General features: G+C 36.6%; 11 protein-coding genes across 11 annotated transcripts; 3 read left to right on the top strand and 8 right to left on the bottom strand.

Annotated features, from left to right (window-relative positions):
• Positions 1–88: 88 nt before the first annotated feature.
• On the bottom strand, positions 89–1,732 carry RHIMIDRAFT_312102 (uncharacterized protein). Its single transcript, XM_023614780.1, has 5 exons — positions 1,516–1,732; positions 1,266–1,459; positions 1,070–1,197; positions 945–1,017; positions 89–893 (listed from the first exon to the last, which is right to left on the bottom strand). Exons 1-5 carry the CDS (start codon positions 1,628–1,630, stop codon positions 147–149), a joined length of 1,257 nt encoding a protein of 418 aa, XP_023468629.1. The 5' UTR covers positions 1,631–1,732; the 3' UTR covers positions 89–146.
• Positions 1,733–2,226: 494 nt separating this feature from the next.
• On the bottom strand, positions 2,227–2,647 carry RHIMIDRAFT_276683 (uncharacterized protein). The gene is made up of 2 exons (XM_023612641.1): positions 2,541–2,647; positions 2,227–2,482 (listed from the first exon to the last, which is right to left on the bottom strand). The coding sequence occupies exon 2, from the start codon at positions 2,444–2,446 to the stop codon at positions 2,264–2,266; it is 183 nt and encodes a 60-aa protein (XP_023468628.1). The 5' UTR covers positions 2,447–2,482; positions 2,541–2,647; the 3' UTR covers positions 2,227–2,263.
• A 1,636-nt stretch (positions 2,648–4,283) lies between these two features.
• Positions 4,284–5,658, top strand: RHIMIDRAFT_199563 (alpha/beta-hydrolase; the record flags this gene model as incomplete). Its single annotated transcript, XM_023606388.1, has 4 exons — positions 4,284–4,487; positions 4,544–4,929; positions 5,006–5,064; positions 5,126–5,658. The coding sequence occupies 4 exons, from the start codon at positions 4,284–4,286 to the stop codon at positions 5,656–5,658; spliced, it is 1,182 nt and encodes a 393-aa protein (XP_023468627.1).
• A 55-nt stretch (positions 5,659–5,713) lies between these two features.
• On the bottom strand, positions 5,714–6,346 carry RHIMIDRAFT_200040 (glucosamine 6-phosphate N-acetyltransferase; the record flags this gene model as incomplete). The annotated part of the gene is made up of 3 exons (XM_023606429.1): positions 5,714–5,803; positions 5,855–6,084; positions 6,139–6,346. 3 exons carry the CDS (start codon positions 6,344–6,346, stop codon positions 5,714–5,716), a joined length of 528 nt encoding a protein of 175 aa, XP_023468626.1.
• A 735-nt stretch (positions 6,347–7,081) lies between these two features.
• On the top strand, positions 7,082–12,541 carry RHIMIDRAFT_235674 (P-loop containing nucleoside triphosphate hydrolase protein; the record flags this gene model as incomplete). The annotated part of the gene is made up of 33 exons (XM_023608392.1): positions 7,082–7,219; positions 7,274–7,328; positions 7,379–7,450; positions 7,511–7,578; positions 7,638–7,671; positions 7,724–7,888; positions 7,935–7,998; positions 8,049–8,133; positions 8,179–8,247; positions 8,308–8,392; positions 8,444–8,552; positions 8,605–8,653; positions 8,719–8,801; positions 8,860–8,945; positions 9,001–9,069; positions 9,126–9,151; positions 9,221–9,263; positions 9,331–9,502; positions 9,554–9,634; positions 9,686–9,795; positions 9,853–9,933; positions 9,998–10,089; positions 10,153–10,308; positions 10,365–10,467; positions 10,515–10,729; positions 10,791–10,823; positions 10,883–10,933; positions 10,999–11,144; positions 11,197–11,297; positions 11,350–11,686; positions 11,748–11,777; positions 11,826–12,040; positions 12,102–12,541. 33 exons carry the CDS (start codon positions 7,082–7,084, stop codon positions 12,539–12,541), a joined length of 3,663 nt encoding a protein of 1,220 aa, XP_023468625.1.
• Positions 12,542–12,563: 22 nt separating this feature from the next.
• RHIMIDRAFT_235673 (DUF1900-domain-containing protein) lies at positions 12,564–16,131 on the bottom strand (the record flags this gene model as incomplete). Its single annotated transcript, XM_023608391.1, has 13 exons — positions 12,564–12,763; positions 12,811–12,946; positions 13,001–13,689; positions 13,747–14,002; positions 14,059–14,588; positions 14,644–14,692; positions 14,748–15,095; positions 15,149–15,235; positions 15,290–15,484; positions 15,548–15,655; positions 15,711–15,865; positions 15,922–16,018; positions 16,066–16,131. The coding sequence occupies 13 exons, from the start codon at positions 16,129–16,131 to the stop codon at positions 12,564–12,566; spliced, it is 2,916 nt and encodes a 971-aa protein (XP_023468624.1).
• A 60-nt stretch (positions 16,132–16,191) lies between these two features.
• RHIMIDRAFT_107769 (tp53rk protein) lies at positions 16,192–17,224 on the bottom strand. The gene is made up of 6 exons (XM_023605196.1): positions 17,147–17,224; positions 16,803–17,091; positions 16,634–16,746; positions 16,469–16,582; positions 16,329–16,401; positions 16,192–16,275 (listed from the first exon to the last, which is right to left on the bottom strand). The coding sequence occupies exons 1-6, from the start codon at positions 17,189–17,191 to the stop codon at positions 16,238–16,240; spliced, it is 672 nt and encodes a 223-aa protein (XP_023468623.1). The 5' UTR covers positions 17,192–17,224; the 3' UTR covers positions 16,192–16,237.
• A 152-nt stretch (positions 17,225–17,376) lies between these two features.
• RHIMIDRAFT_199385 (tubulin gamma chain) lies at positions 17,377–18,944 on the bottom strand (the record flags this gene model as incomplete). Its single annotated transcript, XM_023606369.1, has 5 exons — positions 17,377–17,874; positions 17,926–18,558; positions 18,608–18,661; positions 18,730–18,842; positions 18,896–18,944. 5 exons carry the CDS (start codon positions 18,942–18,944, stop codon positions 17,377–17,379), a joined length of 1,347 nt encoding a protein of 448 aa, XP_023468622.1.
• Positions 18,945–19,075: 131 nt separating this feature from the next.
• Positions 19,076–20,163, bottom strand: RHIMIDRAFT_249822 (NAD(P)-binding protein; the record flags this gene model as incomplete). Its single annotated transcript, XM_023610663.1, has 4 exons — positions 19,076–19,564; positions 19,617–19,769; positions 19,819–20,065; positions 20,117–20,163. 4 exons carry the CDS (start codon positions 20,161–20,163, stop codon positions 19,076–19,078), a joined length of 936 nt encoding a protein of 311 aa, XP_023468621.1.
• Positions 20,164–20,240: 77 nt separating this feature from the next.
• RHIMIDRAFT_107715 (Thioesterase/thiol ester dehydrase-isomerase) lies at positions 20,241–22,272 on the bottom strand. Its single transcript, XM_023605195.1, has 7 exons — positions 21,819–22,272; positions 21,681–21,764; positions 21,571–21,627; positions 20,851–21,524; positions 20,662–20,761; positions 20,544–20,597; positions 20,241–20,490 (listed from the first exon to the last, which is right to left on the bottom strand). The coding sequence occupies exons 1-6, from the start codon at positions 22,020–22,022 to the stop codon at positions 20,586–20,588; spliced, it is 1,131 nt and encodes a 376-aa protein (XP_023468620.1). The 5' UTR covers positions 22,023–22,272; the 3' UTR covers positions 20,241–20,490; positions 20,544–20,585.
• A 239-nt stretch (positions 22,273–22,511) lies between these two features.
• On the top strand, positions 22,512–24,223 carry RHIMIDRAFT_287084 (uncharacterized protein; the record flags this gene model as incomplete). The annotated part of the gene is made up of 7 exons (XM_023613440.1): positions 22,512–22,536; positions 22,586–22,843; positions 22,899–22,933; positions 22,992–23,157; positions 23,214–23,265; positions 23,330–24,066; positions 24,114–24,223. The coding sequence occupies 7 exons, from the start codon at positions 22,512–22,514 to the stop codon at positions 24,221–24,223; spliced, it is 1,383 nt and encodes a 460-aa protein (XP_023468619.1).
• Positions 24,224–24,424: the final 201 nt, after the last annotated feature.

Here is a 24,424-nt window from a genome sequence, read left to right as displayed (position 1 = left end):
CTATAATTATCTGAAAAAGTATACAATTCTAAAAGTTAATACGTTAAATGACGCTGAGAAGCATAATGAACGAGAGAGAGAGAAAGAAAGAAAGAAAGAAAGAAAGAGAGAGGCGGTATATACTATAATTATAGAGTGATGTCTAGTTACAACATAAATTGCTTATACATATGAATTAACCACTGTGAAAGCAAGGTTAAAACTAGTGTCAACAAGGTGGTTCCAATAGCCGTGCGTCTGTAAGGAGCAAATCCATTAGGTTGCCATTGTTGACGACGAAGTTTCCAAATGGCTGGAACCTGCGCAACCTTCTCAGAGTCATCAGGGCTGACTTTTAGCATCAAATAAGCATGGTCACTAGCGCTAAAGTCTCTGTTTCCAATCCACTTTTGACGCACGTCCATACATCTTACCATCGTCCAGTCAAGTTTAGCCGAAAATAGACCAAAATAATTTGGATTGCGTAAGGTGACTTCATTAGGATCCCAAGGATCATAAAAACCAGGGTTTCGTGCTCTTTTTAGCGTCTCAACATCAAATCCACTTATTATTTCGAATATTTTAGGTCCAATCATTTGCCAGATGAATCGAACAAGGCGTACGGGCATGGCTGAAAATGGAAACCCAGAGCCAGCTAAGCGAAGATTGTACTCATATTGTTGGTCTCTATAGACTGCCATGACATGTCGATCAAACCAATTACTCTCTGTGTCGCCTACAGACATTAGCCTATATCTATCTCTAGCATACTTTGGTGAAAAGCGTGCTATTGAGTGAGCCAACGTATTCAAGTCACCACAGATAACTTGATGTGGGTATTTTTCTGCGTTACTTGAGGCATCTTCAAAAATATCAGCGAAATTGTGTACTCGGTTGATGATGCCCGTGAAGACCTAATGTTGTCCTTAGTATGTTATAGTAACACATTGTACTTTCAATCTAACCTCTAGATGAACACAATAGCAGAGTACGGGTGGTAGCGAAGGGGCATATACTGTGCCAACTAATGTGTATCGCCTATATAGATATTAATGTCTGTTTTTAATCTAGTTGAGTAGTTGAACATTACTTTCCAATTCTTGGTTCTCTTAACCATTTCCCATGCTTGTTCCAATCATATGCTTCTTTTCGATGCTCAAGCATTCTGAATTCGATATCATGCTTTGATAAAATAGCATTACCATGAACACCGCCTCCCTTTTTAACAAGCGTTATTTAATGTTCAATATGTCACCCCCCCTTTTTTTTTTCTTTTCTAGACTTACAGCATCACGTAACCCTCGAAGGGGACTATCAAGCTCTTGGAATTCACAAACGAAACCACCCTTTAATTTAAGTGCCCTACATAGCTCTTGCATGTGATCTCGGTTGCCTGATCTTTTGCAGAATATATCAACTTCTTGAAGCATAATGACATCAGGGTCAAGATCTTGAATTACTTTTATAATTTCCTCAGATTCTGTCATACTTTTTATTAGGATCAAACGTTTATATTCAGTATTGCATCTCTCTAACCGTAATTTCTCTCAACATTCCACTGTAATATTTTCAAGTCTTGTACTTGATTGACTTGACTCTCAGTAGTTCTATAGTCGTATGTGACAATTTGTCCTGGTGTTGGAAGTTCCATTAGATAAAAAAAAATCTAGACAACAAGAACAGCAAAAAAGAAAAGCCAAGAAGTGGCCCAGGCACCCAGTTTGCAAAAAAAATTTTAATATTAAATTAAATTTAAGAATAGACTTGTGCTTACAGTGTATTCATTTTTTAGTATTATATGTTAATGATTTTGTTGCTCTTGAGGCTTCCATTACAATTATCCGTTTAGAAAGCTTCGAAAATATTAATAGCTTCGTTAGATTAAGGTATTTGAAGAATACATTATGTTTAGACACAATCAACATAGACTTGTTTATGAACAACGCTCCTATACACAAACGAGCTGATATCCAAGAACCGCTTGAAAAGTGTGGCTATTAATGCATATGTTTGCCACTTTATTCTTCTGAGTTGAACGCCAATAGAGCAGTTTTAGTCAGTTGCTAAAAGTAAACTCAAGAGACATGAGATTCTTGACGAAGACATATTACAAGCGTCTCATCTTAGATTAAATCACTGTAAATTCCGCAAAATCATTATCAAACATTCTAATTCAAGATTGAATGACTGCTTGGATAAACAGCCAATTTAGGTTATCTTAGCTTAGACCTCTCTGAATTGGATAAAAAACAAACAACCAATATGTCCAAATTATTTTTTATTTTCAAGGCTTAACAAAGCAAGCATCCTTTTCATCCTCGTCTCTTTCAGTTGGCAAAAGAATGCCATATTTGGCGCCTCTGTCTGACTTCTTGATTTCCGTGTCTATTAATGGTTTTAATGATGTTCTCTCCAAATCGCCATCTATCATTCTTTGCATCTCATAGTCACCATGTTCTTGCTTCATTTGTTGCACAATGTCTGCAGTATTCGTCGACTGATTCTATCCTCATGCAAAAAGTGTCAGTTAGCTTATTCTTAACTTTTTTTTTTTCTCTTACCTTCAACTACCACATAAAGTAGCTCATTACCAAGATACCTTTGCTATCTTCTTTGCTTCTTGGGACAATGAACTTGAACATTTTCTTTAAAACATACAGCTTTGCAGAACAAAGCTCCAGCGACCGCAATGAGTCGCATCATCTAATAACACAAATGAGTTAAATAGTCATTCAATGTATTGTACAACTTGCCTCTTGCATGAACAAGGAAATCTTCAACTCTGATGCTGTGTCTTCGGTAGCGAAATGATATGTCTTGATGATTTCATTGTAGATAGTGAGACACCCGGAAGCTCTCTTTTAAGTGGTCATAACCAAATTTAGGACCGTCGTTTAAAAGGAACTTTTCTGATGTCTCAAATAAGGCTATTTCTAATACATCGTGCAAGGCAACAGCATCGGCCTTATACTCTTCGGAGGAGGACTGCAAAACGTATTTCCCAGAAACAAAGACCAGCTTCCTACCAATTGTATTAATAACAAGTTCTATTAACGGCCATATAAAAACATGGTTAAAGTTTGCTTCGTTAAGTGAAAGCTGTGTTGACAAGTTGGGCACATTGTACATTAACAGGTTATTGGAAGAAGATAAAGTGAATTGGTATTCGAATTTAAATAATCATTTACACATTTTCATACAAAATCCTAGTTCACCTGCAACAAAACTACTCTTTATTATCTCTTCCATATCTTCTACATCAAACTTTTTGATGTAGTATACAAATTTATAAAGTATCATCATAATTACACTTGAAGTGGCCGTGGTTGTTCCCGTCCTCCTCTCCCCTCTGTTTTCTTCTTTGCTTGTCTCTTTGTTTGTTACACTCTTACTCAAAGAAGATAAAGATTAAATTTAAGTTTATATTGTGTAACTCGTAACTCTACCCAAGGGCGACTGGTACAAGGCTGAAAAAACAAGCATTTCTCATACTTAACATCATTCGTTCTAAAGTGACGACTCTACCTATTGATAAAGGAGAAAAAAAAAAAAAAAAAAAAAAGAAAACGAAAAAACCAGAGCTGCATGTAAAGATATGCGTATTAATGCGCTTTGTCTATCCTTTTTACTTCCTAAAATACACAATATGTCCACGAGGTAAAGAAATTTTTATATCCATTGTCTTTTTACAACAAAGAGTGCCTTTCACGTAGATTAGAGAACTGAAATAGAAAAAAAAAAAAGACACTTTAGATCATCAAATGATAAAGAGTACCTTGCATTCTCAGTTTGACAGTGCGTCTTCCATTTTAGGTCAACCTGGTTAATTCAGCCACGCAGAAAGACATATGAAAATAAGGGATATCCAATAACATTTAAGAGATTTAATTCTATTTAAACCTAATTTTTTTGAATCGATCTTTTCCCTTTTTATCCTTTTTCTTAATAAAAAAACAAAAAAAAAAGAAGAGATGCGATCAATAGAACTTTTAGATTTGGATGATAAAGACACTTACTTTACTGAAGAAGAAAATGAAGATAAACGTGTACTATCATACGATAGTGGTGTAAATAGTAGTATTAATGATGATGATGACGACGATGACAAGTCAACACTAGAAGAAATGATGGATCTACTACCGCCCAAACGTGTACCAGCAGATCGGAAAAAAGTGCAGAGAATAAAAAGAGGGTTATTGAAGAGAATTATCATAGACATTCAAGCTATTATTTCAATGACACTCTCCTTGCCGATCTTGATAGTCCTTGTTTTACTTGCCATCTATAAAACCACCAAAACGCATATGCTCGATGTTTTGTATCATAAGACAGAAAGACCTCAGGATATACTTGAAAACACATTACCTGACGAAGTCATTACCCAAGATGAAACGTATTATGCAGAAAAGTGGGGCTACATCAGCGAGAAGCACGAGGTGGTCACTGAAGATGGCTATATCATTATCATGTATAGATTATACAGAAAGGGTTGTAAACCGAGTGGTATGGTATCTGTTTAACCTATTGCTTCATCTTGCTCATATGAATCTATATAGGTAGAAAGCCAGTGCTGATAGGGCATGGCCTCTTCCAGTGCTCAGGTGCCTTTGTGCTTAACGAAGAAAAATCAATTGCGTTTACATTAGCTGATGAAGGCTATGATGTTTGGGTTGGTAATAATAGAGCCATTGCTGGATATGACCACATTTCACTATCATACAAAGATCCCGAATATTGGGATTGGGGACTAAAGGAGCTTGGCATTTACGATTTCAAAGCCATGTTGGACCATGTTAGAGAATACTCTGGTTATTCAAGAGTAGCCTATATCGGGCACTCTCAGGGAAATGCACAGGCCTTCATTGGATTATCCTTATGTCCAGAGATTGCTAATAAACTAAGCTGCTTCGTTGCTTTGGCACCTGCTATCTTTTCTGGAACCTTGGTCAAGTAAAGTGACAGATTAAGAAAAAAACGTTAAGAGTGATGTAATACTAATCTCGATTTGTTTACTTTTTTTTTTTAGCACTTATCCTCTTCGCCTTTTGATCAATTTAAATGATTGGCTATATTCCATATTATTTGGTAAAACAGCATTTTTACGACAGAGAAGAATATGCGCGGATCTCTAACTTTTGTGTTTTAGGCACAGCTGCATTTTTACCAGTGATGACGGTGGTTCAGACAATTATGCATCCAAGATTATTCTGCTTCTTGGCTTACTGCATGTTTTCTTATCTATTTTCTTGGTGGGACTCTCACTGGGTACGTAGACGGAAAGTTAAATATTTCCAATTTACACCAAGGCCGGTCAGTGCACGATTGATTGCAGACTGGATCGCAGGCTGGGGAAAGACAGGCAAGTGTCTGTATGTGGGCGAGAACACACATGACAATATGCAGATGGATAGAGTACCATTAGTTGTCTTTTATGGTACAGCAGACTACTTGGTCGATGGCGAACAGTTTGTAAGATCGTTTGATGATTGTGAACACCGATTGGCGGATACCAAAGGAGCCTCCTCTAAAAATAATACCACCATGTTTCCAATGTTAGATCTTGTCCATGTTGAACGTATTGATGGATATGAACACATGGATACGATCTGGGGACATAATAACCATGAAACTACTTATCCAATTCTCTTGAAACAATTAAAACAAGCTAAATGGGAATAAACATAATAATAATAATTAATGCAGAAAAAAAAACAATGAATCATGATTTATTTATTTACAAACGAGCTTTTTCAGTGCTAGGCACATACCAAGCCATCTCAACTTCTTTTCTATTAAATCCACACTTTTCGTAAAAGGGTACATTCTAATTGAAGAAATCAGAATAATGAATAATGAAAATGGATCCAACGTTTACCTTTTCTGAACAATCCAAAATGACTTTATAACATCCATTCTTTGCGCCAATATATTTAAGTGCTTGAATAATTCTCAGACCCAATTTCTTTCCTTGTTGATTTTTATCGACTGCAATATCTTCAATGTGACCGACAAGACCGTTTTTACGAATAAACTTTCTTTCAATGAAAATGGTACCGACGGCAACAACTTTGTCCTTGGCGTCATCAGTAATGGTAATAGTAAAATCTATTGGATTAAGTAAGTATTGTGTTTTGAGATGGATGAGCCTTTATGCTTTACATTCATGGTTATGTTTCTTCAAGTAGTTGAATTGTTCTGTGAATTCTTCTTTGGTGTGGTTACCAACTTCTGTCAAAACTTCGAGCACCTTTAAAAATCCGCGTTCATAATCGTTTGAGCGAAGTGCACGAAGGGTATGTCCCTTTGGTAGAGCAGCTTGAACTTCAGGAGAAAGGTATTTGGAATCGAAAAGAGTAACTTCAGACATGTGGGGTAAATAGTAAAGAAATAAAATCAAAAGGAAAAGAAAGGAGATATTTATATGGTGTTATCTCTCTTTCCGCGGATTGAACCTGTTTACTGCCTGTTGCTCTCCGCGGAAGTTGTACATGCATCTGATTGGCCACTATTTTCAGACCTAATTTTTAATTTTGGAATCATTGTCCCTGATTTCTGTTTTTGTTCACCATGCATTCAAAAAAAAAAAGTTATCGTGACAGCTATCTTGTATACTCCTCTCCCTTTCCCGTCTCCTTTTTTCCCTCAACTAAATGCTTGGAGTAAATTGCCTTGATTCAGTTTAAATTTGCTGATGTGTCTGTGTTTATTTCTTGTCATGTACTAAAGACAAAAAAACATGAGGATGATCAGTATAAAGAAAAAGTAGCTACACTTCTTAATGAGTCGTACAATGCACATGAAGCGCCATGAACCTTGTGTGCAAGTTTTGACGGTCGAGATTAATGTAGTTGGTATGTCGCTACTATATCATAATAAAGATTTGTAAATTTATTACGTGTTGTCAATCAATCAATCATATAATAAAGCAAATTGCAAATCATTTTCTTCTTTTTCTTGTTTTCATAATGTCAAATAAAAGACAAAATTATTATAAAAATAGTGCTGGTTTGCATAAGAAAAGACAACATTCGCGTATAAATCCATCTGTTCCTTTTTTTGTTAAGAATCTCTTTAACCCATTCAAAATACAGATACACTGTTAATGAGAGATAACAGTAGCAGTGATGATGGCATTGATCGATGGTTGGAGAACGAAGAAGCAATATTATCTGATTCATTCGATATGTTAGATATTGGTCAGAGCGTTAACCAACAATATAGTTCTTTTAATGAAAGCAATGTAGTGTTATAGTTCTGATAGTTACATACGTACTACTGATATACTTATTGACAGGCTTTACATCACAATCATAACTCACTTGTTACTCAAAAAAACATGCAACAACAAGGTAAACGCATTTTATTGTTTATCATTTTATGTATATAATATAGTACTTAGGTCAGCACAGACGTAATGATACAAGCTGTCCTGTTATAGGAGACACCCCGTTGAGGCATACAGCTGATATACGTACGTACTATTCTTTTAGAGATAAAAAGAAAGCAAATGTATAACCTACGACCATCATAGCATCGCCTTATAACAGAATATTCAAGTTTGGACTCTTTAATGTCATGCAATCAAAATGTCTTGTAGATGTAAGTATCAAAAGTTGTCAGTGTCATTGTCCATGTGATAAATTATAAATGCATACAAGACATTCTATGAAAACAACAATTTAGTCATCTCAGGTATTCTAGCTCATCTTGGTATGCTTTTTTTTACTCACTTTTTATAAATCAGCTCCTACTGGCTCTGGAAAGACAGTCTTGTTGGAATTGTCGATTATCAGAGCGCTCTTGAATAGTGGAACAGATTCAAAAATAATATACATGGCTCCAACCAAGAGTTTATGTAACGAAAGAGCAAAGGATTGGGAAAAGAAGTTTAAGCCTTTTGGGATAGAATGTAAAGTAAATATATATTTGTTTCTTTATATCTAAAACTATAACAGGTAAAGAGTATACGGGAAATACACAGAACTCGACTATAGCGTCCATTCATAAAACGGCTATCATGTACGAAATAAGATATACCCCCTAGTACACTTTTACTAACCTCTTAAAAGTGTAACAACTCCTGAGAAATGGGATTCTATGACAAGAAGATGGGTAGATCATCGTAAATTGATGGGCTTGATCAAACTAATTCTCGTAATATTTCACTCAAAAACTCAACAAGTGACTCATTATCTTTAGATTGATGAAGTGCATATATTAAATGAAAAGCGTGGCGCAGTGTTGGAAACTTGTGTTAGTCGTATGAAGGTGTTGTTGTTGACGTTTCGCGTACTATAACAAGACTTATTTTCTATTGGCATATAATAGACCGTCAATAATCAAATAAGATATATAGCTGTGTCTGCTACTGTGCCAAATCTAAGTGATATCAGTACTTGGTTAAACGCAAAACGTAATATATCTTTTCTACAGAGGAGTGTAAGTATTAATATAATGTGTATAGCTATTGCATTTTCAGAAGAGTACAGACCAGTACGTCTGGATCGATTTGTTTATGGATACCCTCAGAAAGAAGATAATATGTTTTTATTTGATAGGAAGCTTGATTGGAAGTAAGTATATGATCAGATGGTGGTCTATTTTTAAATAACTTGTCCTTTGTAGATTACTAGACATCATTCAAAAGCATAGCAATGGCAAACCAGTGCTAATAGTAAAGAAAAAAATGATAAAAGGACATGTTAATACCAAACATCTCAATACTGCTCACTATACTAGTTCTGTTCAACACGCAGATCTGCTCAGCAAGCGTGTGACACTATTGCAAATGCGATGGATAAGCGAAAGATATCTACTTTATGGTAATATATTTTAATAGCATTATTGCCATTATAAAATAATCAAGCGATATATTTCTAGTCCAAACATACAAGATTATGATAAAGTGAACTTTAAGAACAAAGCTTTAGCAAGACTATTTCACAAAGGAATTGCTTTCCATCATGGTAAAGTTTTTTGTTTTGACTTCATACAGAAATGCCCTAACAGCTTCTTTTATAGCTGGTCTTGACTATGCAGACCGGACTCAAGTAGAAGAGCTTTTTCTAAAGAAAGTCATCAGAGTGATTGGTGTGTAAGAATGTGTTGAACGAAACAGCCTGTTATTAATCATGAATATTTTTAAGGAACGACCTCTACTTTAGCTCTAGGTGTAGGCATAGGAATATAGCTGTTTCATACCCAATAAATAACAAAGTGATTTATATCTGATAAAAAATAGGTCAATTTACCAGCTCATCTAGTCATTATAAAGTCTACATTGGGTAAGTAACCCTTTAGGAATTTTTGGGATATGTAAACTGTTCTAAGATAATTTTCATATACACACAGGCTATCAACAAGGCACTCTAACAGAGTATTCTGATATTGATCTACTTCAAATGATAGGAAGAGCAGGGCGCCCAGGCCTTGATACAAGTGGATGTGCAGTCATTATGACAACCAACCAAATGAAACAACGTTATTCTTCATTGGTTTCAGGAACAACAAATCTGGAGAGCAGGTAAGGTTTGAAAAGTCATCTTTGCCTATCACTTATACTGGTCATGTTAAGACTACACGAGAATCTGATTGAACACCTACTATCTGAAATCTGTCTTGGCACAATCGTAAATATACGTTCAGCTATCGAATGGTAGACTTCAGTTAATGATAGTGCTCAGTCTCGTCACTAATCTTGTTGTAGGCTAAAATCAACCTTCTTGTATGTGAGAATGTCACAGAATCCACTACATTATAAAATACAGCAAGGCATATCGTCTGCCTCCAGTTTATATGCTGATGGTATTTTACAAAGTAACTCATTCATTTGAACATTGGAGACTTGATTATGCAAACAAACATGTAATGTAGATATATGCGTCAAGCATCTAGAGTCTCTTGAAGGACATTCTATGATTGAAAAAATGAACAATCTTCTGCTAAAACCAACAAGTAAGTATTGAAAGTTGGCCACTAGCAATGGTCCAATACTTAATTCATATATATACGACTCTAGATTATGGATTAATTATGGACAAGTATTACATCAAATTTTCTACAATGGCTTCAATAGTTAACAAAAAAGATATATCCTCCCTAAGAGATGTGGTATGTACATAGTTTATGCATTAGAAAAAGTATAATCTACTGTTCTTATTCATATGATGGCAGCTAGAACTGGTTAGTAGCTGCCAAGAAGAAATGGAAACAATCAGATATAACTCTGGAGAAAAGCAGTTTCTGAATACAATTCGAAATAGCCCAAACATTCGCTATCCACTTGGCAAAGTTACATCAGTAGCTGACAAAGTGTTTCTTGTCTTACAGGTAAAGGTTCTTCATTATCTATCACAACAATAATCTTGCAGCTGATTTTTGCATAGTGCATTCTTGGGGATGTAAACTTACATAACAGCGGTAACACTCTACTTGCTACAGAAGGACTAAATATTCTGAACCACGCTAGTCGAATTACAAAATGTAATGGTATACAAAGATGGTTTATCGGTGGTATCAATTAACATACAGTCTAGGTATAATTGAGTGCGCTGTCTATGAGTGGGACTCTTCTAAACTGAAGTACTCCATTCAACTGTACCAGAGTATTCAGGCCAAGATGTGGTATGATTCACCTTTTGTAATAAGGCAGATTACTGGAATTGGTCCTCAGTTTGCCAAGTTATTGTCAGAAGCGGATCTGCTATCATTTGAGCAGCTTAGAAAATGCGATCCTAGTCGTATAGAGATGGTAAACTATCGACCTTTATTTATACATTTAGTATTATGTGTTTTTGTAAAGCTTTTATTAGATTCTACATAGAAATCCTCCATTTGGCACTCAGGTATTCCCCTCTTTTTTATAAAAAAAAACTTCTTATTACACGACTCACTACATTTCTAGATCTTGAGGTCATTAGCGGCAATACCTAAACTCTGCCTAGATGTTGAACAAGTAAGTTTCAAAGTTTTACTTGATAATTTTACCCCTTCAATATGACACACGTTCCTTCGTGGCAGAAAATAAAAGGAGAAGATATCACGCTCACGTTTTCTATCGGAGCAACCATCAGTCGATCAACCCACACCAATGCAAATAAAGGCTATTATGCTCAGTTTTGGGCAGAGACGAATGAAGGTGCCTTACTCGACTATCGGCGCATCAAGTAAGAATAAAAACTGTTCATGTGTTAACTGACTCTTATCAGAATGTTATAGAGTTTCGCAGTTGCATAATAGTCCTGAGAAATTCGAATTGACAATACCAATGACTTCATCAAACATGTGTGTGTACTGCTATTTACAAAGTGAAGAATACGGTATTAGTTTAGAATAGATGATACGATATACAAGTTTACCAATATTATGCAGTGGGTACGGACGTAGTGAAGGAAATAACAATAAATATTAATACCAGAAGGTATATACACATTTCTGCACCGTCGGATGTACACAGCAGTAGACAATACCAAAAACAAAGCGCTCAGGAGTCGTCCACTGAACTAATGGAAGAAGAAAATTTATTTGACGACGGTATTGATCCAGAATTATGGAAAGACTTTGCAGTTGCTTCTACAAGTACAGTATTTGAGAGTAAAGGCCCAGAGAGTGCATCAAGTGATCAGCATACAGCAAATAAGTATAATTTCAAGAGGAACTCTGGGCTTTCAACAAAAGCATTTAAAAGTTCATCAAAAGCAGTAACACCGTAATGACGTTAAGCAAATAATAAGCATGTTAAAAAAAAATACTCACTTATTAGCATATAGATGTAGACATAAATGCAAGAATAAAGATGAGTAAGTACGAATGTTAAATCACGCATAAATATAACTGAAGCAGTATAGATGTGCGCATGCATGCTGTAAGATAAAGCCAAACACCACTAATGTAGAGGCTCTGCATGGAAAAAGGAAGAGAATAAGCAACGAGAGCATCTTTCCGGCATATGAAAAACAATATAAAAAACCAAGACAGATTGCCATACCACAATACCGTCAGCCCTTCAAAAGATTAAATGAAGGGATATCTGAGAACTTGGATCGAATATCTGATGAGACAAGTAAAAAAAATAAATCAAATGAGAGAGAAGTATAGGTTAATCGTTGTATTACTATTGTTAGCGATGAGAGAAGCAGATGCGACATTTGACATTGGAAGTAGAGGACTTGAGTTAATTACGCGCGGCATCCCCGAAGAAGACGGTATAGACATAAGCGTTTTTAGCTTTAGCAGTGATGTCCTTATGGAGGACGTGGAAAGTCATCTCAATGGTCAAGAGCTTGTCGCGGCTACAGGTTCACCTATTAATCATGACACTATCGATTATGAAAAAGAATATAGCAGCATAAATCCAGTGTTGCATGATGACCCTATTGATGATTTATGGAGAGAAACTGGAAGATACGTACAACAAGTATACGAAAGAACAAAGTATGTCAATGAAAAAGGCTCAGATGATCATGAAAAATCAACAGTGAATACGCCTAATACAATCTTTCAATCAAAAAATCTTTTGGATTGGATAAGAAATAATGTAGAAATTGTTCACGATGGCTATTAAATATATTTTTTACTTTAGTAAATTAAGCGTCCCACTCTTCATCAGCGACTTCAGGGTCCTCTTCTTTTTCAACTGGAGGCGCTTCATTTTCGACTTCTTTTGCATTATGGAACATACGATCCATAAGTTGCTGTCTTCTTTCATCATCACTGACAAGCTTTTTACCCATTTCGAATTTAACCTTTGCTCTTACTTGTGAAGCAGGAGGAGGAGCAGTTGACACTAATATGCGAATTAGCTTAGTTATATGCCATTTTTAGACCACTTACATAGTTCCATGTCTTCTGGTTTCAATGAGACAGTGTTTAACTCTTTATTAGTGCCATTGAACCAGTCAGAAGCCTCCTGAGCATAATGTTCAACATCCAATGTTGGAATGAAGATATCATCTTGAAAATACTCGGGCTAAAAAAAAAGTAAGTAAACATACTAAGCTTACCCATATCTCTTTCAACCTACTCTAGCTCGTGGCACACGCACACCCATTACTTCAATAGTTGCTGGGGTCAACCTATAGAATTTTCCAATTTCGATTTCCTTGACATTGCAGGCACTCTTGGGTAAGAATGCGAACCCTTGCTGAAGAGAGGTGGCTTCAATCTTTGGTAATGAAACGAATTTATCATCTTCTATTTCATAGCAGTGTATGGTTCTATCGCCTCGACCAGCAACATATATAATGCGACAATCCAAATCATAATGAACACTCATCACACTAGGTGATATGTCAATCATTTGGCTTGCTATAGGCTTTGACATATCGCTGGTACGGTAAAGTAATAATTCGCGTGAGGACCCTAAACCAAAACCGACACTTGCAATAAGTTCATTTGTCTTATCTAGCCATACAATACGCGATGGCCTCAAGCTGTCGTGCGATCGTCCCTCAGATAACACCTTTCCGGTCCTAGCATCTATTATTCTAATGACCTTTTCCTTGCTGGTGGTAGCAATTTGACTGCCATCCACATTCCAAGTGCAAGTGAAGACCATGTTCTTGTTTATGCCATTGAATTTAAGTCTGACTGATTGCTCCTTCAAGTCCCATATTCTAATCGTATGGTTATTAAAGTCTTGTGATACAGTCAGGAGAACATCTTTTGATGTGGGGTGGAATTCAAGTAAATGTAATTTATCCATAGATCCATCTAAGAAAAAAGGCGATCAGTAAAGGGCAGCATCTTTTAAAAAATAGCTCAATATACCTGTCAACGTAAAATTTGGTTCTAATAAATCTTGCTCAATTCCATCTTCAGGAATATCCCAAGCACGTATTCTGTTATCTTGTGATATGGTTATTAACCTATTATGATCAAAGGGGTCAAACTTGAAGTTGGTAACTTCAGAACCACACACTACACAAGGGATATGGGTAGGAAGGCGGCCGGGCTTTTGTGCATTGATAATACCAACACGACCACCAGGTCCAGAGATTGGTACGGCAATAAATTTGGCGTTTGCCTTACAAGGGATATAAGTTCATCTCAGAACAAGGTTTCATTCTGCTTTTGTTTTACCTGAATCAAATCACAGTCGCCACTCTTGTTGATGCTGAGGCCTCTTAGGTCGTCGAAATGAGTGCTGGGATGATAAACCTTTGCTGAAAGGTATTTATATGCAGACAATCCCGTGGAACCATACTTGGATGGCGCCTTTGTTGCGCTTGTAGAAGGACTTAAGGGCTTTGACTTTTCTTCTGTATCATCTTTTTCTTTTGGCAAAGGTGTTTCTGGATGTTTATTAGCAGAAGCGACTGGTTCTTTGGCTAGAACAAAAGGCTTGCCACCAGACGCATTATCTTCAAGTATTTCATTTTTAGGTGTCTTATTTCCATCTGTTGTGCTTTCAACAGTTCTATCTTCAGTCTTCTTTTCAGACGATTGATTTTCGTTATTGATGGGAAGCTCAACGGTTTCCTTTACTGTTTTTTCAGGAGTTTCTTGAGGCTTCTGTACCTTTTCTCGGGCTAGCATAGCTGGGTCCAAAGATACCTTAGCAACGGCTGCAGTCTTTCCTTCGAACCATTCAGAGCCAGTCAAAGAAGACACTTTGGGGAAGAAAATGAATACAAACAAAAATATATCAAGCAGCAGTATCTTTACCTGTTCCTTTGGTATGAGGAAAGAGAGAAGGATCAAAGTCTAGATAAGACTGTATAGAAACTAGCAATTAATCATCTCGGACTGAGCACTGTATTCAGCTTTACCTTCTTGGGCACGCGATAAGATATCGGGATAATGGAGTCGGCAGAGATTGCCATAACCCTAGCGATTTCGGCCTGCATCACATTTAAGGAGTGTTTTGGAAGTAAAGCTGCACCATATAAAACTTCATTGGGTCCGTGAGTAGTAACGAGCTCAATAGATGGTTTTGTGTGTAAATCTGAGATTTGCAATGATCGAATGTTTGAGTCTCCTCTGCTGAGGATGTAAACAGTTTCTGTGTCTTCATCGAAAAGAGGTAACAATATTCCAGTAGAGAAATCGAGTTGATTCATGACTAGTGCTTGGGATAGATTACGGCTGTCCCATAAAGCATATTGGCGAGACCGCATCTGGACAATACAGTTAGAAATAAGAGTTGCCTTTGCTAGTATGTCAGTAATACCTTGTCTGTACCAACGCTAAATATACAATTGGAGTCTCCCAGCCACATAGCCTTTGATCCTTTAATGCCCTCGTGGCCAAACCCAGACTGCATTAGCAGAAAGTAATTAGCTATTGAGTATAGATACAAGATAGTACATACCAAAGTAGGCTCTTTAACCGTTCTGGGGTCCCAAACGTTAATCACTGATTTACCCGACGTTGTCATTAATGACCCATCAGCCTTCCAAGAGAACGAATGCATAGGAGTCTCGGCTGATATCTCGATGGCACTTATAGATTTTTCAATATCCCAAATACACACTTTCTTACCATCATTACCAAGTGTCGTCACGATCTATAGATGCATGTAAGCTTGATCGTCTTTTTTTTTTTTTTTCTTTCTAATAATAAAGCATACTTGATCTGTAGCTGGATGAAATTTTATCATATCAACTCTTCTTGAAGGCGTCTTTGCTGACATTTGACAGGAAGGATCTTCATTTTCATTTATTTTCCAAACTTTGATCTTATAGAGGCTGGGATGAATGATCTGATATATAAAGAAGTTGTATTCGTCTTACCAAACCATCTTCTGCGCCTGTTGCTAATAAAGAGTCATCAAATTCAGAAAAGCACCAGTCTGATAGGGATGCTCCATGTGCGTGGAATACACGAGCATTGTTGGAACAGGCTTTTCCTGGCTTGTCAAGTGGCAAGAGGCCAATAGATCCACCATCTTTTTTATTATTACCATCAGCTACCTTCTTTTTGCTTCGAGTATGTTTGACTTACGTCCACTCCATTTAACAGCTATCCAGCGATGATTCACTTGAATGAGACTTGAAGCATCTGAAGAAGAGGCACCTTTGGGTATATCTGCATACCATTCCTACTCTTCGTTATTGCACTGATCGTGATGCAGACAATAAAAAGTACCTCTTTCTTAATGACAGTTGGAAATGCATTCCTATACTTATTTAGATTTTGAAACCGTTTACTCATGTTTAAAAAGATAACCAAAAATAGGAATATTGGCGGGAAATATATAGGCATTGGAGGCACTGTTACACTTGTAATTTTATTTCTATGACAATAAAAAGACGCGCTTCTAACCAATCATGCTTCTTTTACGTCCTCGTAACCTCACTAAGAATATAAATGAGTATGAATTCAATCAGGACTGTATGCGTCAATTTTACCTTCATCAAGCTTTGACAATATAGCTTTAGATTGCTTATAAGAAACAGCATAATGTTCCAATATCTTGGCAAACTATCGGATCATATGAGTATATAGACGTAAGGGCTTGGCGTTATTATTATTCAATTATTATGATTACCATTTGTTCTGTTTTGGGATGAGTACTTGAAAAGGCGCGTTCGAGAACATATAAATCGACTGCCTTGTCTTCTACCAATACAGATGTGTAACTCAGCCCAAAGTCAATGACGACCTATATCAATTGTTAGAGAAAATACTAGTGTTATCGTGATTTTTATTTTACCAAAGAGTCGTTTTCTTTTCTTATCATCAAGTTTGAAGTTGTGAGATCTCCATGAACAACATTGACACTGTGCATCTTTGCTAAGGATGTGCCAATCTTTTGCGCTAACAAATCTATGCAAAAAAAGGTTCAGAGATTTGACATGTACATACACAAATGTATATGTTACCCGTATCAATATTCTTGTAGTCTTCGTGCTGATCATCTAATAGTCTTTGTTTGACAGTTATACCAACGATATTTTCCATATAAATTGTAGATTCAGGAATATCAATAAAATAGACAGTTGGGGTATCCATTCCAGCCTTTTTACACTTTTGTAAGTTACGAGCTTCTTGATTGACTCGCTTTGCAGTAAGTTGCTGGTCAAGATCAGGATGACGATATGTCTTTTTAAATCTTTGTTTAGCAATGCATCCAGTAGGTAAAGTAAGAAATGTAGACAAATAGAATACGCGCTATAAGCAAGTGAATAAGTCGTGTGTGGTCGCTTTATTCTTTATTATATATTACAGCCTCAGCGCCTTGCTTAATTAGCACTGAATTGCCAGGAATCATTTCTCAAAAAGAAAAAAAGAATGAATCTGAAAGGACAAACACAGAGACAAAGAAAGAGAAAGAGAGAGAGAGAGAATTGTGACTATTTATTTACTGCATTTACATTGTCTCCATTGGTGACATATCTTTCATGCCCTATGAGGATATTTATAAAAGGATTAATGGATCGAATATGAATCACAGACTTATCTTACGTAGTTGACATATTCTGGTGTTTCGCATGCTTCATATTCATCAATGAGATCCTGGACTACGTTTCTAGAGTCGTCAAACTCATCCAGATCATCCGCAAACATGTCATATTTCCTATATTGCTCCAAAAAGGCATTTCTTTTTCTTAGTCTATCATATTGATCACTTGTGCGTTTGAATAAGGATGCTATGCTCGTATGATTTGCCAACATCAACCCACTGACGCGATGTGGTGTTTGTACATAGGGTGATTTCTTCGACAACGCCACTTGAATGCTAGCAGGGCCCCAAGGGATGAAGGTAGCCAGTCTTCTTTCACGTATACGTAATAGTGACTTGTGTACTTCGGTTGGATCGACTTCTCCTTGGATAATGTTTAATACTGAAATATAACAACTGCGTTTTGAGGGTACTGTAGACACCATTCTATTCTTTGGCTGTAGTAATCTTCTCATTACGTCCAGTACAGTCGTCTTTCTGATGGAGGTAGCCTAATATAGACACAATCAGCATATGTAGCTTATCCAAAATTATTCTTTTACCTTCTCTACTTGCTCACTTGAAAATGGTGTGTATGCAGTTGTCAAGAAATGACATCTCGGAGTGGGTATTAATGAAGCAACAATGCCCACTAGATCATTATTCATATATCCTGGATATCTAAGTGTCGTTGTACTCGAAGACATGACTGTGGATACCAATTGATTTGTCTGTTCAAAAGTTGGTTGCTGAATGTGTAATCTATCAGTTGCAATGGAGGATAAAGCAGCATTATCCAGCACCACTACACTATCGGCACAGTTGGTTAATCTCTTTAATGCAAGCATGCTGTTATAGGGTTGAACTACAGTATCTGACACTTCTTGTGAATTGGGAAATACAGAATAGGTTTGGATCAACTTTTTTGGATAACGATCATTGAGCCTTTCCAGCAGAAAGGATCCTAATCCTGATCCTGTACCACCTGCGATAGAGTGTAATAGCATGAAGCCTTCTAACGAATCGCTATTATCTGCTTCCCTATCAACCATGTCCAATATATCCTCAGAGAATTTCTCTCCTTGTAAATAGCCGTTTGGCCATGTATTTCCTGCTCCACCTCCTTCGCTTGAAATGAATATATTTTCAGGATTATAAAGATTGGCAAATTGTGATGCTTTTATATTATTGATTACCTAGAAAGACATGTCAGTTTATTTTACTTTTATTCCCTTTCTTCTTTACTCTTGGTTCCAGATCTAATAGTAATGCACGGGGAATATAATGTTCATCGTCTGCCTAAGAAAAGAAAATAGGTCAATCATGGTTAATTATGTATGTCTATACGCGTATTTCTTGCTATTTACTTGATAGAAAAACACGTCCTTTCGGTCACCTCCTTCTGTTGCGAATGATTCCAAAGTGCCATCCTTGCTAATTCCGTGTTCAGTACAGATTTGTTTCCAAAATTCACTACCAACTGTTTATATAAACAATAAGGATACAAGTAGATAAAATCTATATTTAATATACTTTGGTTGCCACATTGCCCAGCTTGAAGTGTGATTATTTCTCGTGGCATTTATATATCTTTTTTTTTTGTTATTGTTAAAAAAGAAAGAAAAAAGAGAGTAATGTTTGTCCTTTTTCTCCCTTCTTTTGGGAGGACTTTTAATTTATTTACATACACAAAAAGAGAAATCTAATATTTGATTATTGTTTGTTCTTTTCAGTCAAGTTGTTTTGATAATCATATAAGCGAAGTAAATTACGTTCCAACATGGCCACAGTGACTTTACCAACAGACGGAACAAATATAGATGCTCTTGTCTTGACGTCATCTTCAAAGTTGGCAAAAGAAGAAAAGTTGATGGCGATCACACCGTCCTTGAGAAGGGAAGTGGATAACTTGTATTTAGGAGTAGGAACACCTGTGATGACAACATCACACTGTGGAATAACTTGTTCCAATGTAGCATCAGTGTCTTCAACCTTATGTGCCTTCAAGTGGATACCTGTTCCACGAGTGAATAATTGAATACCATTGATGTCAACAGAATATACTTTGGCACCATCATTAGCAAGCATAGCAGCTAATGGACGTCCAACAATTTCGCTACGGTTGATAACAGCAATTGTACGACCATAGAGACGATTACCATATGGAATAACTGGGTTATAGGCGCCAATGAATTCTAGGATCTATTATCATAAGCATCCAACCACATTCAAAAAAGAGAGAAAGAGAACTTACTTTAACAATAGCAAGAGGAGTACATGGAATGATACATTTCATGGTCTCTTCTTTATCCATATAACGAATATTATGATAGACATTGTGCACAAATTTATGACAGAGACCTTCAACATCCTTGAGCTCACTAACACAACTTTGAAGGTATAAGTCCTAATATACATGTTAGGTATGATCATAGCTGACACTGTACTCTATTTACCTGCTTTCCACCAAATACAGGGTAATATACCATGATACCATTAACAGATGCATCTTCGTTTGCTTCGGTAATCTTCTCTTCCAACTCTAACTTGGATACCTTACGAAGCTCAAAATCAACGCCGGTTTCAGCACAAGTCTTGGCTGTCCATTCAGCATACTTCATAGCAGCAGGATCTTCATTAGCAAGAAAACCGACCAACTTGGGATGAATATCACGCTCCTTGATATCTTTCTTTATTTGATCTCTATTCTATCGTGTTATTATATAACCTTGTATATCTAGTTTAAATTATTACCTGAAAGAAGCAGACACCTTGGAAGCAAGTACAGTTTTACAAGACATGATATGGAAAAATGATTATAAAAAAGAAAGAAGATAGATGATGGCTTGTTTTTTACATTGAGAAATCTGGGGAAAGAAAAAAAAAAGCAGTCTAATGAATGGCAGTTTCCTTTATTGGCAATAGATGAAGGCTCTTTTTTCATGCGTCAACAGATGCAGCGGTAGAAGAAGACGAAGAGGATGAGTTTACAAAATGAATCAACTCCCGACGACGTTGCAGACGTTTGATACGTCTATCATGACCACCCTCATGTAGATCGATTTCAGCTTGAGTTTGAGGAACAACCTTGGGGATTATGACTGGAATATTTTCATGGTCCACAGCAGCTAAAGATATGTTAATATAAAAGGTAAGTCTTTTTCTAAAATAACAATCTTACTGATAGTAAAGAATCCATCATTTGTAAATTTTGTTTCTCCGGTCAACAAGTTTTCTAAAGAGTGTTAGTTTTTATTTTGTCAGGTTTAGAAAAAGAAGTTACCTGTTTCTACGCTTACATAAACTTCCATTGAAGAATTGAATGATCTGGAAACGACAGATCGAATAGTGACCACATCACCCACACCAGAACTTGCGATGAAGTTTAAACTATCAATGCTATAATATACAATAGATTGTGCGCAGGTTAAATTTTTTTTTCAGCTCCTCTTTGATATGACTCACACATATCAGTTTTTTTTTCTTACCTTGCTGTTAATAGATAAGCTTTTGCTAATCGATTAGCACTCGCCCGAGCACAGATTTCCATCCAGGCCATAATTTGTCCTCCGAACGTAATTGAAAGTGTATTGGCATGTTGAGGCATAACAAGTTCGACTACTTCAGCAAAGGTGAAGTCCATTGGCTTTTCTTTTACTTGCTGTATCATACGAGGATCTTGCGAGAACCTTCTTCCTTTCTTATCATTTTTTACTGGTTCTTCATGCTGTTCCTCTGTATCCATATCCATATTATAGGATGAGTGCTCAACCATAGAATAGCCTGGATACCTCTTGATCGGGGCGATCCCATCTGCCTTTGTCTTTAAACCCTGTGACCATTCTCGCATGAGATCTCTGATGGCTTGATAATTAGGCTTTTGTTGTTTAAATCGAGCTTGTCTTCTTTGATCTGCCATTTCATATCGCTTCATCTCCATAGGCGAATGAGGAACAAGCTCTGGTACAGGAATAGGTTGATAACCAGATAATACACGACCGAGATGTGTTTTTGCCCTTGGTCGTGGAGATAACGCAACAAATGTCAAGTAAGCATGGGCAACAAAAAATCGCTCATTGGTCAAAGGTGACTCTGCTTCCACTTTGACTCCAACTTCCATGGACGTTTTCCATGATTTGTTGACAGAGGCTTGAATGGATACCTACTACTTGTGTTAGTGTCATAACAAAAAAAAAGCTTGTCCTTACGATATCTCCCAGTTTCACAGGATGCAAGAAAGCAACATCATCAACAGACCTAGTAACCTTTTCTTTTAAGTTATTAACCGTGCATGACTCAGTGATTTATAAAGTTTTACAGAAGGTGATATGGCGTGTCGTTTGGCTGCAATGCCTGCAGCAATATCAATCCAACCTAGAATCGTGCCAGCATAGGCAAAACCCTTGAAGAAAAGAAACTATGAGATAAAGTTTGGTTTCACTCGATACTGTTATACCTTTAGATCACACTGTTGAGACGAAATGATCTCGGTCATTGTCACTCGACTGACATGAGCTGGTTTTGTATTGTCGCGTACATTGCCTGCTTTAGTATAAGGGTCAGGTAATAACCGTTGAAAAATAGGTGACGTTATAAACACTATTGTGCGTATCCATAAATCTCGTATTTGCTCAAATGCTGACCTAACAAACGATGGCATGGTAAGAGAAAAGAACCTTGGTTTTCCCAAAAGGCACCAGGCTTAATTGCGGAGTAATAAAACAGTGGCATAACATCTGCATGAAATATCCGCAGGGTGGGGCCACATATATGACGTTCATCATATCTGCGTGTGTTCAGAAAAGGTATTTTATATTTCATGCTTTTCAAGATCTACCTTAACCTCACATTGCATTAACATGCATTGCTATGCATTAATGCCAATTTTATTAAACAAAATCCATTGGAAGTATAGAATCATTATGCAGATAGTAAGCCATTACCTTTTCTTCTCATTTCAAGGTCATTATTAACTACAGGCTGCTTGGTATTCTGAATAAAAGAGAAAAAACAATATTGTGGTGCTAGTGCATTTTCATTGTCAGCGTACAATGTAAAGTCCGATTTATCTTGAAATGTTGTCATTTATTTTTTCGTTTTTTTTGTTTCTTCATTGTTCTTTCTTACAATAACAGATAAAGATAAAACTATGATCCATAAAGTACCTGAAGAAGGTGAGATTGGAGGCTTATCTTTAAACGATGGGCTAAAACAACTTAATAGAGCAACCTATTCTTCAACAGCTAATAAATATCCGCGCGCGACTTGCAGCTGTCAAGCGGGATCGATCTAGCTATTTAACATTGGATGATATTATGCCTTTGAGACAGGAGACAATTGATCAAATGAAGAACTTGAGCATGTTGAGAGGAGGACGACTGATGAGTGAAACGAGAGAACTGACGAGAACAGATGATGTATTGGATGAGATATTACAAATGCTCAGTTTATGCTTTCTATCCTTAGGAAAGTTAAAAGAAAGTAAGAACATGTCTACCTTTTTCGAATGCTTAGAAAGTTTTTTAACATATTTTAGGCCCGTCTGTATATGCTCAAGTTGTTACAATAAAGGTAGGCTATCAAAAAAACGAGAGAGAGAGAAAAAGAGAGATTTATGTATGATGAGTAGCACATATTTGATCGATTAGAGGAAGCCGGCGTTTATGAAGAAGAGTATTTGGAACCATATAAAGCAAAACTAGACGAAATAGAAAAGATAATTAGCCATGATATTAAGAACAATATATTGCCAGAATTTGTCATGGAAGTGTTGCAATACAAGTTTATACAGTGCAGTAGGTTATATTAGCAATATCATCTTTTTCTCTTTACTTATCCACAATATCTTTAGGAAGAATATACGAAAAGTTGATGAACACATTAAAGGAAGTTGACCCTGAGCTGTAAGTTATTAATCGGTAAAAAGAATACCCAAGAGAATATACATTATTAATGATAAATGAACAGCATTCCTATTCGTGATCGATTGCTTCGTATACGTCGAAACCTGGGAATCATTTGCTGCAAAAAGGATTATACGCCAAAAGATATTGAACCATTACAGGAAGAGATACGTGAAGTGGACAATTTGAGAGTGGATGGTAAATTCCTTGGGCCCAATGGAACTGTGCCGCAAGGACAAGGCGTCTTGGTTACTCTACTCGAGCAATTATACTTTTGGTCGCATGATGTCCTTTTATCTTGTAGTGAAGGCTTTTCTCCTGCGTTACAAAGCATTCGTGAACGACTTTTAGAAATTAAGAACCAGTTGGAGAGATTAGAACTCACTCATAGGTGGACATTACGTCAGACGGATTTGTTCACATATCAGCATCAACTTTATGATATAGTCAAGATGAAGTATAGCTGTGTCGATCATGAAGGAAATGTGAATCCAGATTTAGTAGGAAAGTTCATTGATAGCAATGGTGCTGCACCAGAAGGACAGGCTGTACTCGACTTCTTGCTTCATAAATGCTACCGAATCATATTCGTGCTACTAAGTGAAAGTGTGCCCGTGTCAGAGTCACTGATGCCTGTTTATAACCAACTGACAAGCGTTCGTCAATGTCTAATGGCTGTAAAGAAACTTGGAGCTCCTTGCTCTTCAGAAGAACTTTATCCATACCAGATGAAACTATCGAGCATTGACAACTTGAAAAAGGATGGTAAATTCTATGACGATAGAGGCAATATCCCAGAAGGTAATAAAGAAATACACCATCTGCCTTTTTATTCATTATTATTATAGGTCAAGGTTTATGTATCGATATTCTCGAAGAATGTTACAATATTCTGAATTCATTAAGAGAAGAGTCAGAAAGTAACGCAAACTCGCCTCAACTGACACCTTCAGAATAAATGCTGTTACACTGTCTGTGCATTTTGTTTTTTACTTAGTCAATGATGATTGGTCAACATTTTCTTTTCTGTGATTGGTTGAGTTTACTTGTTCTCAAACTTCCCTTCTCTTTTCCTTTTTTTTTTCTTACTGCTTTTCCGCGTGTTTAAAAATTTCAAAAAACATGGGCCGTAAGTATTATTGCAGTGTGTGCGTGTGTG

The sequence above is a fragment of the Rhizopus microsporus genome, assembly GCF_002708625.1.
Source record: "Rhizopus microsporus ATCC 52813 unplaced genomic scaffold scaffold_4, whole genome shotgun sequence".
Taxonomy (NCBI): domain Eukaryota; kingdom Fungi; phylum Mucoromycota; class Mucoromycetes; order Mucorales; family Rhizopodaceae; genus Rhizopus; species Rhizopus microsporus.
The sequence above is the reverse complement of the archived record's forward strand: the minus strand, read 5'-3'. Positions and strand labels throughout refer to the sequence as shown.

Excerpts from the sequence above, each read along its gene's own strand:
- RHIMIDRAFT_107715 (XM_023605195.1), bottom strand. The coding sequence starts at position 22,022 with ATGCCATCGTTTGTTAGGTCAGCATTTGAGCAAATACGAGATTTATGG. Across the intron at positions 21,765-21,818 it reads CTCAACAGTGTGATCTAAAG|GGTTTTGCCTATGCTGGCAC; the intron begins GTATAACAGTAT and ends CTTTTCTTCAAG. Across the intron at positions 20,762-20,850 it reads GCTTATCTATTAACAGCAAG|CATTGATAGTTTAAACTTCA; the intron begins GTAAGAAAAAAA and ends TGTATATTATAG.
- RHIMIDRAFT_312102 (XM_023614780.1), bottom strand. The coding sequence starts at position 1,630 with ATGGAACTTCCAACACCAGGACAAATTGTCACATACGACTATAGAACT. Across the intron at positions 1,198-1,265 it reads TTCGAGGGTTACGTGATGCT|GGAGGCGGTGTTCATGGTAA; the intron begins GTAAGTCTAGAA and ends CTTGTTAAAAAG. Across the intron at positions 894-944 it reads GCTATTGTGTTCATCTAGAG|GTCTTCACGGGCATCATCAA; the intron begins GTTAGATTGAAA and ends GGACAACATTAG.
- RHIMIDRAFT_276683 (XM_023612641.1), bottom strand. The coding sequence starts at position 2,446 with ATGAAGCAAGAACATGGTGACTATGAGATGCAAAGAATGATAGATGGC.
- RHIMIDRAFT_107769 (XM_023605196.1), bottom strand. The coding sequence starts at position 17,191 with ATGATTCCTGGCAATTCAGTGCTAATTAAGCAAGGCGCTGAGGCT. Across the intron at positions 17,092-17,146 it reads TTAAGCAAGGCGCTGAGGCT|CGCGTATTCTATTTGTCTAC; the intron begins GTAATATATAAT and ends ACTTGCTTATAG. Across the intron at positions 16,402-16,468 it reads ATCCCAAAACAGAACAAATG|TTTGCCAAGATATTGGAACA; the intron begins GTAATCATAATA and ends ATGATCCGATAG.